Source organism: Scyliorhinus canicula, chromosome 1 (assembly GCF_902713615.1).
Source record: "Scyliorhinus canicula chromosome 1, sScyCan1.1, whole genome shotgun sequence".
In the NCBI taxonomy this organism is placed as follows: domain Eukaryota; kingdom Metazoa; phylum Chordata; class Chondrichthyes; order Carcharhiniformes; family Scyliorhinidae; genus Scyliorhinus; species Scyliorhinus canicula.
The window spans coordinates 66,369,755-66,384,702 of NC_052146.1; the positions used below are offsets into that span (position 1 = coordinate 66,369,755).

Here is a 14,948-nt window from a genome sequence, read left to right on the forward strand (position 1 = left end):
CCTCTCCCAAGATTTCATCTCTCCTTACTGCAGTAATCGACTCCTAATAATGCAGTGCCCCCTCCTCTTTTACCCCCTCCTCTGTCTCGCTGAAAGTTTCATATCACACGATGTTGAGCTGCCAATCCTGCCCCTCCCTCAACCACGTCTCTGTGATGGCTACTATATCACAATTCCTTCTTTCTTCGACACCCTAGTCTCCCTCAGCGCTTATGAGATAAATTCCGGTCAGTTGGGATTTTTTATTTGGAAGCCATTTCTGCAGTCTATGATTTCCATTTTTTGTTTAAAGATCAAGTTAATTAATTTTGCTTTGGTTAAAAGTTTAGGAAAGGAACTTTGGTCAAGACTTCCGAGTAAATATTTAGAGGAGCCTGGCCTGCAGCCACCATAGAGACAATATGTACATATAATCACCCCAACTGGTACTGGAATTTTTGTGACTGGATCAACACAAACAACAACTTACATTTATATAGTGCATTTCAATTGAATTTTAAACTCAAGGTTGCGTGGACTAGGAGCCCATGTAGCTCAACAAGCACGGGGTAACAGGCTTCAGGGTGTGATAAGATACCAGCATCAACATTTTGAATGAGTTCAAATTTATAGAGGGTAACAGGTGGAAAACCAGCTAGGAAAGCATTGGCATAGCCACGGGTGGATATGGATTTCAGCAGATGGGCGGAGCCTGGGGCAGAGGTGTAATATTACAGAGGTGGAAGTAGGCGGTCTTGGTGATAGCAAGGGTGTGAATCTGAAACTGGGACAACAAGATGGCAAAAGCCTGTTTCAGCCTCAGAGAGCAGCCAGAAAGGAGGTTGGAACCAGAGGTTAAGAAATGGAGCTTCCGGGCAGCACGGTGGCCTAGTGGTTAGCACAACCGCCTCACGGCGCTGAGGTCCCAGGTTCGATCCCGGCTCTGGTTCACTGTCCGTGTGGAGTTTGCACATTCTCCCCGTGTCTGCGTGGGTTTCACCCCCACAACCCAAAGATGTGCAGGGTAGGCGGATTGGCCACACTAAATTGCCCCTTAATTGGAAAAAATGATTGGGTAATCTAAATTTATAAAAAAAAAAGAAATGGAGCTTCTGGCACCAGCTGAAGACAATGGCCTTTATTTTCCAGTATCAATTTGGAGGATATAGCTGTTGCACAAAGAAATGCAAATCGAAGAATCTGAAAACAACAAATTGCTCTGGTATAGGTCTGGCGGGATAAAGTTTGATCAATTGTTACAACTCTGGTGAAAGACGGAACTGGAGTATAGTCTTCATACACTTACAGGCTTTTACTTCTAGAGACACACATTACATATTGTGCCCTTCCAATCCCAAACCAGTATCAAGCTGTTCATTTATACCTGTATCACACAGGTGAATTCCAGTTAAGGCCCACCAACCGAATACAATAAATAATTACAATTAATTATGCCGTTAACATCAATGACCAAGTTACTTCTGCCTGGCAGAACTCAAAACCAACAACTATCCCTTTCTGGAAAGCCACTTCCCACTGACAGGTTATTTTGTGTGTTCATTCAATAGAAAATGGAGGCTAATGGAGTGGCCTGTCATATTAGGATACACGAGGCAAGTATAGAGGAAGAAAAATGGCTCTCTGCTTTAAGGATAGGCTCAGAAAGGTTCATACATTACATAAGGAGACACAGGATTCCTGTAATTTTCCTGCAATTCTGCCCAATGACAAATTAGTCCCATCTGCATCACTACATGAAGGAAACTATGGAGATTAATCGACAAACGTTATTTAAAAGTAATTGTTTCTTTCCCTATTCCCCATCTCCAAAATGCACTTGCCCCATATCATGAATGGACGAGAAACCTACTCTGAGGATTCGACTCTTGAAACTAAACCCTCGACTGTGTCAAAGTAGTACCCACACAAACTCTCAACTCCTTTTCCTCACGAGCAGCTATTCAGCAGCTCTCATGTGCCCAAGGGCAAGTTCAGGGATTTGTCAGTTTACGAAGTATAGACGAAGAATCCATCTTCCAGCACTGCACTAAATGAAAATCTATTGTGTCATCAGGCTTCCAGAAGAGACAATTCAGCAGCACAAAAATAATGCAACCTAGTTAAATACAAATCCTTTTTAACAATTGGTTTTAATTGTCAATAAGCAAACTATATCTAAAACACTAAATACAAACCTGGAAGTTCCTAATGTTGCTGATGGTTTTAGCTGATGTTCCCTCAACAAATGGAGACCTCCCATAAATCATTTCGTAAGCAATCACTCCGAGAGACCACCAGTCACATTCCACACCATATGAAGAACATCCATCCCCATTCATCACAGTTAGTACTTCAGGGGCCATGAAATCTGGTGTATTAACTGGTAACTTTGAGATAACCTGTTAAGAGAGGCAAAAGAAAATGTGTATATTACAGTGGATAAAAAATATTAACCAGAGCTTATAACTGGGTAACTGCATTATTCTCATTCTTCAATACAGTATAAATTATTAAGTGGTAGATGGTTTAATACTGCAGGTAATTTGCATTTTGTAGCATGTGTAAGATATTCAACTTACATCGCACAACAGCGGCAGAACATTATAATTATTATTTTTTTTAATCATACCTTAAACAAGTTGGAACAGCAAGAATCAGATATTGATAATGGCTTTAATGCACTCTAGTGAAAGGGAAATGCAACTTGAACACTAGATGCAAGTTATTTCATATTTTGGAAACCATATGCCTCGAGAATGAAAATCACTCACCTATCATAGAACATTACAGCGCAGTACGGGCCCTTCGGACCTCAATGTTGCGCCGACCTGTGAAACCATCTGAAGCCTATCTGACCTACACTATTCCATTTTCATCCATATGTCTATCCAGTGACCACTTAAATGCCCTTAAAGTTGGCGAGTCTACTACTGTTGCAGGCAGGGCGTTCCACACCCCTACTACTCTCTGAGTAAAGAAACTGCCTCTGACATCTGTCCTATATCTATCACCCCTCAATTTAAAGCTATGTCCCCTCGTGTTGGTCATCACCATCCGAGGAAAGAGACTCTCACTGTCCACCCTATCTAACCCTCTGACTATCTTATATGTCTCTATTAAGTCACCTCTCAGCCTTCTCCTCTCTAACGAAAACAACCTCAAGTCCCTGAGCCTTTCCTCGTAAGACCTTCCCTCCATACCAGGCAACATCCTAGTAAATCTCCTCTGAACCCTTTCCAAAGCTTCCACATCCTTCCTATAATGTGGTGACCAGAACTGCACGCAGTACTCCAGGAGCGGCCGCACCAGAGTTATGTACAGCTGCAGCATGACCTTGTGGCTCCGAAACTCAATCCCCCTGCTGATAAAGGCTAGCACACCATATGCCTTCTTAACAGCCCTATTAACCTGGGTGGCAACTTTCAGGGATTTATGTACCTGGATGCCGAGATCTCTCTGTTCATCTACACTACCAAGAATCTTGCCATTAGCCCAGTACTCTGCATTCCTGTTACTCCTTCCAAAGTGAACCACCTCACACTTTTCCGCATTAAACTCCATCGGCCACCTCTCAGCCCAGCTCTGCAGCGTATCTATGTCCCTCTGTATCCTATAACATCCTTCAGCACTATCCACAACTCCACCGACCTTCGTGTCATCTGCAAATTTACTAACCCATCCTTCTACACCCTCTTCCAGGTCATTTATAAAAATGACAAACAGCAGTGGCCCCAAAACAGATCCTTGCAGTACACCACTAGTAACTGAACTCCAGGATGAACATTTGCCATCAACCACCACCCTCTGTCTTCTTTCAGCTAGCCAATTACTGATCCAAACCGCTAAATCACCTTCAATCCCATACTTCCTTATTTTCTGCAATAGCCTACCGTGTGGAACCTTATCAAACGCTTTACTGAAATCCATATACACCACATCAACCGCTTTACCCTGATCCACCTGTTTGGTCACCTTCTCAAAAAACTCAATAAGGTTTGTGAGGCATGACCTACCCTTCACAAAACCGTGTTGACTATCGCTAACCAAATTGTTCTTTTCAAGATGATTATAAACCCTATCTTTCATAACCTTTTCCAACATTTTACCCCCAACCGAAGTAAGGCTCACAGGTCTATAATTACCAGGGTTATCTCTACTCCCCTTCTTGAACAAGGGGACAACATTTGCTATCCTCCAGACTTCCGGCACTATTTCTGTCGACAAAGTCGACATAAAGATCAAGGACTGCATCTTCCAGAGAGAAACACTTCACTATCGCTTCTTTTAACGCCAAAAGATTAAAATAGCTACAGTAGAATAGCTAAAGTAGAACAGTTGCACAGCATCCAGCTATTTTAAATAGCCCAGTGCAGAGTAGTTTTGAAAAATCATTTTAAAACTTACACTGTTATTTTAAATCATACCTGAAAACAACTGACGTAACACCAGAAAAGTTTCCAGAGGAAAGAGCCTGGAAGCTGAAGGCAGAGCTTTTTATTGCAATACAAGAATCCATACAATCTCCAGTTTCAGAACACCCCAGTTCACCGAGCCTGGAAGTGTGAGCTAAATCTTTTAAAGTTCCAGGATATTGCTAGTCCCGAATCTCCTTTTACTAATCCTGTGTCAGAAGTGACCCTTGAATAAACCGTCTCTAAAACCCTAAAACCTGAAGATTTGAAGCCTCAAAACATGGTTCCTGAGCTCGTGAAATAAATAAATAATTGGTTCTTTTGCGAATGTCCAGCCTGGAAAACAACAGGCTTACGTTTAAATTTGAACACCTCGCTACTTGAAAAGCAAGCTATTGAACAACAGAAATCAGCATACAACCAACCCAGTCAATCATTGTTAAAAATTACCCTCAAGAAGTGCGGCATCACCATTTTGCAAAGCCCATCGAAACAGGCAAACACGGGAAATCCTTTGTATCACAGTGAATGACAGTGCCATCGTGAAAACCTGCCAGCTCTTAAAAAGCAATACCCACTCTTCGTGGATCATTTCAACAGTTCAAACTCAATTAGAACTAACCCAAGCCCACACAGCCAGCAGGTCATGACCACATGCGCTGCTGGAACCTGGATGCAGTCTCCCGCCATTGACAACAAAAGCAGAGATGAGCATACCACTAAACACCCCCCCCCCCCCCCCCCCCCCCCCAAGAAACAATTCACAGTAGGAGCAACCACTGATCAACATAACCACTGGAAGAAAAGCAGACCCATACGCAAATCCAACTTCCAAGCCAACAGCAAAAACCAGAACCAACAGAGCCTACCATTGCTCTGACAGAATGGCGATCAATATATGGAAACGATCAAAGGTCTCCAGGCCCCCTGAACCAGTAAATTCAAGTACTTCAAGGAGCAAGGTGGGAAACTTACAATATTGTAGATAATGTAGTTATAGCAATAATATGATCACAATACTGTAAATGTGTGGAACTGATAATGCAAGACGCAAAGTAAACTTCACATACATTAGGTAACAACTTGTGGGTATGTTTAGTATAAGGGAATGGCAAATTACAGGATTAACGTGGGGCTGAGTACAGTACCGTGCATATGCCCCAGATCTAGGGTAGGTGTGTTGTTAGACCTATGTAAAGATGCAGACATGGAAATAGTTTCTTGCCTCTGTACATATGTATATAGTTACAAGTAGTTAATAAAGTTCACCTACTGAAGACAACAAAGACTTCTTTAAGATACACTGTTCTATAACCAACACCCTCCCAACAAACAAAAATGCATTTCATTGTCTTAGGAGTGAGTGAATCATAGAATTCCTGCAGTGCAGAAGGTGGTAATTTGGCCCATCGATTCTGCACCGACCATTCGAAAGGCCATCCTACACAGACCGATTTCCCACCCTATCCCTGTAACCCCACTTAACCTTTGGACACTAAGGGGCAATTTAGCGTGGCCAATCCACCTAACCTGCATATCTATGGACTGTAGGAAATCAGAGCACCTGGAGGAAACCCACTCAGAAACAGGGAGAATGTGCAAACTTCACACAGTCACCCAAGGTCAGAAACAAACCTGGGTCCCTGACACTGTAGGCAGCAGTGCTAACCACTGTTCTATCGTGCCACCCAATCAACACCAATATGAAAAAATTATTTTGCTGAGAGTCCAATTAAAATCAATACTTGAAGGTTTTAATTTTCTTTCTTAATCATGGGAGCAGACTGATTCCATCCCATAAATTGTATGATGTTTGTAGATCCAAAATTCCCTTACCCCTTTCTTTCGGTGGAATATCAGGACTACTCAGAGCGAGGGCATATCCAGATGGTAAGAACGACTTTATATTGAAAGTACAATTCTCAGATATTCAGAAAACATTACAATTTTGATTTATGAAAAGAAATGGCAGACTCAATCAATTCCATCAAAATTGACATTTTTTTCTTGGAACACGCCAATAGTTCTCTTCATTATTTGCCATTGCATCAGACTTTGAGACATCACTGAATCAATGAAACATGACATTTTAGCAACATTACAGTGAAAAATAACAACTTTAGGAATGAGGGGTGGAATGGGCTTGCATTTCCATTTATTTTTTTTAAATAAATTTAGAGTGCCCAATTATTTTTTCCAATTAAGGGGCAATTTAGTGTGGCCAATCCACTTACTCTGCACATTTTTGGGTTGTGGGGGCGAAACCCACGCAGACACGGGGAGAATGTGCAAACTCCACACAGACAGTGACCCAGAGCCGGGATCGAACCTGGGACCTCAGCGCCGTGAGGCGGTTGTGCTAACCACTAGGCCACCGTGCTGCCCACATTTCCATTTATAAACAATGGATGCAAGTCGATAAATGTATCCCAACTTCACCTTAAATCACAAAATACTGAGAGCTGGAAGCCTCTTCTCGTGTTTATTCCCATCTTCTGAGAGGAGCCAGGCATAACAATTTTGCAGTCGTTGGGTTGCTCAAAATGAATCTGAACAATATTTTTTATATGTTATTATCTAGTAGGCTTGCAATTCCAGTTTACAGAGTTTTGGAGCATATATTACTTTTATAAATAGTTGTTGAGAAGTACATAACTTGAGTACGACGAAAAATAATGATTTTTTTTTGTCAACGCTTTTCGTCTTTCATCAGGACATTTGCAAGTATACAATGTAAGGGAAATCCCCAAATTTATACTGTCTGGTAAGAGTGTGCTGATTGATTGGTTGAGGCATTGCCACAGTGAATGTGATGGTGATTGACAGTTAACTGCCAAGCATGGTTTGAAATTTAAACCAGGCTCAACACCGAATGGTCATGGCATTGCCCTGAGGAATGAACCAGCATGTTCCATCAGTCTGCAAAGAACAGGGTTCTGTATATTAACATATGTAGCTTTCAGTACACACAAATGTGCCACATTGTGAGCCCGACTGACAATCTTAAAATGCTTCAACAAAAAAAAAATCTCTTTGATCAGCAATACGTCACTATGATGAGGTGCCCAATGAAGATTTTCATGCAATGTGCAGGAAGCATTTCCTGAATGTAGACATACAGGAACACAAGAAGATAGAAGGCATACATTATATATTAGATTAAGCTTGATCATTCAATATCATGGTCGATCTTGGGTTTGAACACCTTTCTGCACACTCCCCAAATCCCTCGATTCCCTGAGAATCTGTTCATCTCGGTCTTAAATATAATCAACGGTGGTGCAACCACACCTATCTGGGGTAGAGAATTCTAAAGATTCATAACCCTTTGAGTGAAATCTCATCTGAGTCTAAATTATTCATCCCTTATACTGAAACTGTTCTCCCATGTTTTAAGATTCCCCAACCAGTAGAAATAATCCCTCAATGTCTACCCTGTCAAGCCCCTTCAGAATCTTGTACATTTCAATTAGGTCACCTTTTATTCTTCTAAACTCCAGAGAATAGAAACCCAAATTAGTCAGCCTCTCATCCCAAGGACCAATCCAGTGAACCATTGCCATACTATCTCCGATGCAAATATTAACCAAGGACACAAAAACCAGGTATATGGTCTCACCAAAGCCTGGTACAGCTGTAGCAAGGCTCCTTTATTCTTGTATCCCAATCCCTGGCAATAAAGGCCAACATGCTGTTTGCCTTCCTAATTGCTTAATACCTGCATGCTAAATGTGTATTCCTTGTACAATCAAACCCAAGTATCTCTGAACATAAACATTTACAAGTTCCACATCTTTGATTTGATATCTTTTTTTAAATATTCTGCTTTTCCATCCTTATAACCAACGTGAATAACCTCACATGCCCCCGCAGGGGAGACAGTGATGTAATGCTGTTATCATTGGACTAGTAACCCAGAGGTCCCAGCAAGCTCTGGGGACAGGGGTTCAAACTCCACAGAACTGGTGGAATTTAAATTCAACTCATAAATCTGAAATACAAAGCTAATGTTAATAATGGTGACAATGACAATGACCATCAATAGTTGTAAAAATCCATCTCGTTCACGAATGTCCTTACCCAGTTTGGTGTACGTGTGACTCCTGACCCAAAGCAATGGGGGTGACTTTTAACTGCCCTCTGTAAACGTCTAGCAAGCTACTCAGTTCTAGAGCAATGCAGGCAGCCCACAAGTGCTGATTTTGTCAGCGACTCTCACACCAAAGAATTTTTTTAAAATTATACTTTGCCATCTCTTTTCCCATTCACTTGACCTGTCCACATCCCTATGCAGCCTGTGTCCTCCTTGCAGCATAGTTTCAGCCTCTGTAAAGAAAAAAAACTAGTGGAATGATGATTTGCTGGTGATATTGGAGCGCCTGCATTAACTTATTTTCACAAAACTAACAGGCTCCACCTTCATTCCAGCAGTTTGATCCAACTTGGAACCAAGCATTTTTTTCCTCCCTCGACAGCTCAGTGATACTCAGTCAGCCAGTGATACACAATGCATCTCATTGGTGAGTCCAACGGGACAAATATATGAATTTGACTGATTGAAGGTGGCAACACAAGTGAACAAGGTAGTCAAGAAAGCATACGGAATACTTGGCTTCATTGGACGGGGCATAGAGTATAAAAGCTGGCAAGTCGTGCTACAGTTGTATACAACTTTGGTACGGCCGTACTTGGAATATTGCGCACAATTCTGGTCGCCACACTACCAGAAGGGTGTGGAGACTTTGGAGAGGGTGCAGAGGAGGTTTACCAGGATGTTGCCTGGTCTGGAGAGTGTTAGCTATGTGGAGAGGCTGAATAGACTCGGACTGTTTTTATTAGAAAGACAGAGGTTGATGCGTGACCTGATACGTTTACAAGGTTATGAGGGGCATGGATTGAGTGGATGGGCAGGCACTCTTTCCAGGGTGGAGGGGTCAGTCACCAGGGGGCATAGGTTTAAGGTCCATGGGGCAAAGTTTAGAGATGAGCGATGCAGGTTTTTTTGGGTTTTTTTTTTTAAAAACACACAGGGTGACGAGTGCCTAGAACACGTTGCCAGGGGAGGTTGTGGAAGCAGATACATTAACGGCGTTCAAAAGGCATCTAGACAAACACATGGATAGGATGGGTATATGGCACAAGGAAGAGCAGCACGGTGGTGCAGTTATTAACACGGCAGTTATTTCCCCATGGCGCCAAGGTCCCAGGTTCGATCCCAGCTCTGGGTTACTTCCCTTGTGGCATTTGCCCACTCTCTCCGTGTTTGCATGGATTTCGCCCCACAGCCCAAAGATGTGGCAAGGTAGGTGAATTGGCCACGCTTAATTAACCAATGAATTGGGTGCTCTAAATTTATAGGGGCAGCACGGTAGCATGGTGGTTAGCATAAATGTTTCACAGCTCCAGGGTCCCAGGTTCGATTCCCGGCTGGGTCACTGTCTGTGCGGAGTCTGCACGTCCTCCCCGTGTGTGCGTGGGTTTCCTCCGGGTGCTCCGGTTTTCTCCCACAGTCCAAAGATGTGCGGGTTAGGTGGATTGGCCATGCTAAATTGCCCGTAGTGTACTAAAAAGTAAGGTTAAGGAGGGGGTTGTTGGGTTACGGGTATAGGGTGGATACGTGGGTTTGAGTAGGGTGATCATTGCTCGGCACGGCATCGAGGGCTGAAGGGCCTGTTCTGTGCTGTACTGTTCTATGAAGTGCTGAGGGTTTTTGGAAAAGGTTGGTATCATGATCGGTACAGGCTTTGAGGACCGAAGGGCCTGTTCCTGTGCTGTATTGTTCTTTGACTCTTAAGCAGCAAACACGACTGACTATTCGGAAAAAAAAGACAACAGATTTCATGTGCTCTGGCAATAGAATCAAAGAGTCCATCAATCTGTAGGACCTCAGCTCCCAATGATCACTCGTTACTATAATGGCCACATTTGTGGTGTTTTTACAATCGTAACCTCGCCACCCCACACCCAGAACCTTGGAGATAACATCAGAGAATCCCTGCCAGAACGCCTTTAATCTTGGACACGCCCAGAACCTGTGGATGATCGCGGGTCGCCCCCGCACACCGCCCATATCCATCTTCCACTCCCGCAAAATACCTGCTCATCCTCGCCACTGTCATGTGGGCCGGGTCCTATGCACCACTTTAAACTGGATGAGGCTTAACCTCGCATAGAATGAGGATATGTTCACCCTCCACGAGGCCTCCGCCCACATCCCGGCTCGCATCGCCTCTCCCAGCTCCTCCTCCCAATTTGCGCTTAATCTCCTCCAACAGAGCAACTTCGTTCTTCATCAATTTCTTGTATATATCCGACACCCTCCCCTTCCCTATATTGTCCTGCAACACCGGAGGCAGCAGCCCCAGGAAGGATGGCCTTACAAAATCCCTCAACTGCAGGTACCAAAAGCCATTCCCCTTGGGCAACAATTCCTCCAACCCCGCGAATTTGCCTGCCGATAAACAAGTCTTTAAATACTCGATCCCCATCTGCTGCCACCCCCAGAACCTTGCACCCAGCCCCGCATGGCACCGCAACATGCCATCTAGCCCAAAATGTTGCCTGCACAGGCTCCACAGCCATAACGCCAACACCACCACTGGGCTCACAGAGACCTGCCCGGCGAGAACTTAAGAGGTGCCAACAACAGAGCTCTCCAATTTATTCCCCTACACGCCGCTGCCTCCATCTGTCCCCAAGCCAACCTTTCCTGCACAGCGAAACCACCCCCCCCCCCCCCCCCCCCCCAAAATACAGATCCCAGCTCAAATCTGCCTTCATTCCCTCCACCATTGTGCCAAGTTCAACTTGTATAGCTACCCAGCTCTGCGCCACCTGGATTCCTAAATACTTAAAATTCGGCCCTACCACCCTGAACAGCAACTCCCCTCTTGCCCTCGAGCATTAATCGGGAACACCACAATGTTCCTCGGGTTTCAACTTGTATTCCGGAAACCCGCCAAGTTCCCCCAAAATCTCCATAATCCCTCCAAAGCCGCTCACCAGTTTGGAGATATATAACAAATCATCCTTATATAACAAAATTCTATGCTCAGCACCTCCCCCGCCCCCCACCCCCTCGATTCCTTTCCAATCCCCCAACGCCCTAAGCACCATTGCCAACGGCTTTATCGCCAAGGCAAAAATCAATAAGGGGAACAGGAACTTCTGTCTCGTCCCATGATGTAACCCAAAGTCATCTAGTTCATCTGAATGCTCGCCACGGGCACCCAATCACAACCCCCTGCCCAAACCCAAACCGCCCAACAGCTCCAATAGTAGATCCACTCCACCCAATAAAAAACCTTTACCGCGTCCATCGACACCATTACTTCTACCTCCTGTCCCTCCGAAGGCATCATAATTACATTAAGCAACATTCGCACATTTGCCGGCAAATGCCTTTCCTTCACAAATCCCGTCTGGTCCTGCCCTATCACCCCCGGCACATAGTCCTCGATTCGCAACGCTAGCACCTTCACAAATAGCTTTACATCAACGTTCAGCAGCAATATCGGGCAGTATGAACAACACTGCTCTAGGTCCTCATCTTTCTTTAAAATCAGGGAGAGGGAAGCCTGCAAACCCCCCCCCCCCCCCCCATCCATCACCTCCCTTAGCCCATATCAGGGCCCCTAGCCCCTGCACCCTCTCCCCCTCCCACCATAGGGAACTCCAACCCATCCAGTAACTGCAGCATCCCCTCCTCCCTCATCGGGAGCTCCATCTCATACAGCTTCCTGTAGAAGGCCTCAAATGCCCCATACACACCCCCCCCCCCCCCCAACACAGATCCATCACCACCTTAACCCTCTCAACCTCACCCGACCAATCTCCCTCGCCGCTGCCTGCTTCCTCAACTGGTGGGCCAGTATCCTGCTCGCCTTTTCTTCATTCTCATCCATTCCCCATTGCTTTCCCCATGGACACTAATCCAAACTCCATTTGGAGCCTCTGCATCTCCCTTAACAGCCAATCCTCTGGCGCCACCAAGCACCTCCCATCCACCCTCAGATTATCATCTACCAGCCTTGCTCTCTCCTCCCACTCCACACTCACCCTATGCGCCCAAATTGAAATAAATTCTCCCCTAACTACCATCTCGAGTGCCTCCCACAACATGGCGGCTGCGACCTTCCCCATAACATTCAACTCCACATAGCCCCAAATGGCAGTCCTCACCCACTCACACACCGCCTCAAACAGCAATCCCACATCTACCCTCCACTGCGGCCATTTGGCCTCCCCTTGCACCACCCGCAAATTCACCCAATGACCACGGTGGGTTGGGAGAAATGACAATCGCCGAGTACTCAGTCAGCCACCCCCGTCAGCGTCGACTTATTCATCACACAAAAAAAAAATCAATCAGGGGGTACAACTAGTGCACATGGGAGAAGTATGAAAACTTCTTCGCCCTTGGCCTCCCAAACTTCCTCGGGTCCCCCGCCAGCACACCAAACCTCCTGAGGACACCCTCAACGAGTTAGGACTCGCCGGTTCAAACTCGGATCCAGGACTGTATTGAAATCTCCCCCGATAATCAGCCAGTGTCTGTCCAAGTCTGGGATCTTCCTTAACACTCACCTCAAAGTCTTCATCATCCCAATTCGGGGCATACACATTCACAAGGGCCACCAGCATTCCCTCCAACATCCCACTGACCATCACATACCCATTCCCCAAATAGACCACAATGCTTCCCCCACTCAAAAGCCACCCCCCTCGTCTTCATGTCCAGTCCCAAGTGGAACATCTGCCCTGCCCCACCCAACCCTTCCTCAGCCTTATCTGATCCCCCAGTTTCATGTGCATCTCCTGCGAAAAACACAACGTCCGCCTTCAAACTTCTCAGATGCGTGAAAACACGTGACTGTTTAAACGGCCCATTCAGCCCTCTCACATTCCACATGACCTCCCTAACCCCCTCCTGCAGATCAGCCATACCACTTTTTAAGCTAGCCCCGGCCAGCATCACGCACCCCACCAGGGCCGCCCTCCGATGTCCGCCACCATCCCTCCCCAACTGCGCCATACCAACCACACCAATATCAGCAATGCCCCCCCCCCCCCCCCCAGCAGAAAGAAAACCCAACCCCATCTCCCCCCCACCTTCCTCCTGGCAACCCCCCACGTCACTCCTGTTAACTAGCTCATCTAGCTAGCAAGGTAGCCCCGCCCAAGGTCTCCAACTTACCCCCACCCTTCCAGTCCACCCCTCTTTCCCCGCCATCCTCCCAACCACCAACAAACAAAAAGCACACTCACCATCACCGCTCCCTCGTCGTAACCCACCCCACATGCCCCAAAATGAACACAAAACTCCTCTCAAGTCCACTGTCCTCGCACTCTTCCCAGTCCATGGTCCCACATATAGTCCAACACCTCCTCTGGCAAGTCAAAATAAAATTCCCGCTTTTAATGCATCACCCACAAGCAGGCAGGGTACAAAACACCAAACTTCATCCCCTCTTAAAGAGGGCCGCCTTTCTCCAGCTGTACACGGCCCTCCACTTAATCAGCTCAGCACTGCAGCTCACTCCCCTTCCCAGGCGCCTTTCTTGGTCTGCCCTGCCCACTTCAGAATTTTTTCTTTGTCCAAAAATAGATGTAGCCTCAACCCTTGCTGGTTTCCCAACCTGCAGCCTCTTATCAGTGTCCTTTGCTCCCAAACCATCACGAGGGGCCAGTCAAAGGCCCTCTCCCCCATCAACTTCTCCAGCAAGCTCGCCACAAATTTGGCAGCTTCCAATCCCTCAATGATCTCAGGCATCCAGACAATCCTCAAATTCTGCCTGTTGGAGCAGTTCTCAAGATCCAATTTCTCTCTTAGCTTCTTCTGGCTGCTCAACACCATCCCCCTCTCCAGCGAAACCTGCCGATCCTCGTGCTCCCTCACTGACTCTCCACCTTCTGGATGGCCAGACCCTGAGCCTCCTGCCTCTGCTCCACACGGCTCCACCACCTTGGAAGCTTTCCTCAAAAGCTTCTTCCCTCTGCTGCTGCAATTTATTACTCAAAAACCCTACCAGCTGCTCTGACCACTGGGTGGGCAGCGCTGACCTCTTGCCCTCCGCCATCTTCACCTTTGGCGCACCACACAACTTTTCTGATCCAACTCCTCTCGCCCACTGATCCATACACCGACCTAACCAGAGGAGTATAATTTTCTCTGGGCACTCATATACCTTTTGCCCTCAAATACACCATTCGGGTGGGGAAGGACCGCAAAATCCACCTAGAGCGGAGCGACCAAATGTACGACTACTCACTCCATGGATGCCACCAGAAGTCCAAGGAAATATTTATAATGAAACTTTGACGTTGTATAATTAAACGATGGCGTGGAAAACGCTCATTCACTCAATAATAGAATACCCCTAATTACTCTCCCACATTAGAGAAAGATCCAGTTGATGGCACTGTGACTTCACAGCACCAGGGTCCCAGGTTCGATTCTCTGCTGGGTCACTGTCTGTGCAGAGTCTGCACGTTCTCTCCGTGTGTTTCCTCCGGGTGCTCCGTTTCCTCCCACAGTCCAAAGACGTGCAGGTTAGA

At 46.0% G+C, this 14,948-nt stretch overlaps 1 protein-coding gene across 4 annotated transcripts in view; it reads right to left on the reverse strand.

Moving 5' to 3' along the window:
- cita (citron rho-interacting serine/threonine kinase a) overlaps positions 1 to 14,948 on the reverse strand; it is a 278,500-nt gene that overhangs the window by 224,809 nt on the left and 38,743 nt on the right. For all 4 annotated transcript variants that reach the window (XM_038792114.1, XM_038792104.1, XM_038792084.1 and 1 more), the window contains exon 9: positions 2,175 to 2,378. In XM_038792114.1, coding sequence (XP_038648042.1) covers positions 2,175 to 2,378 — 204 coding nt within the window. The remainder of the gene's footprint in view (positions 1 to 2,174; positions 2,379 to 14,948) is intronic.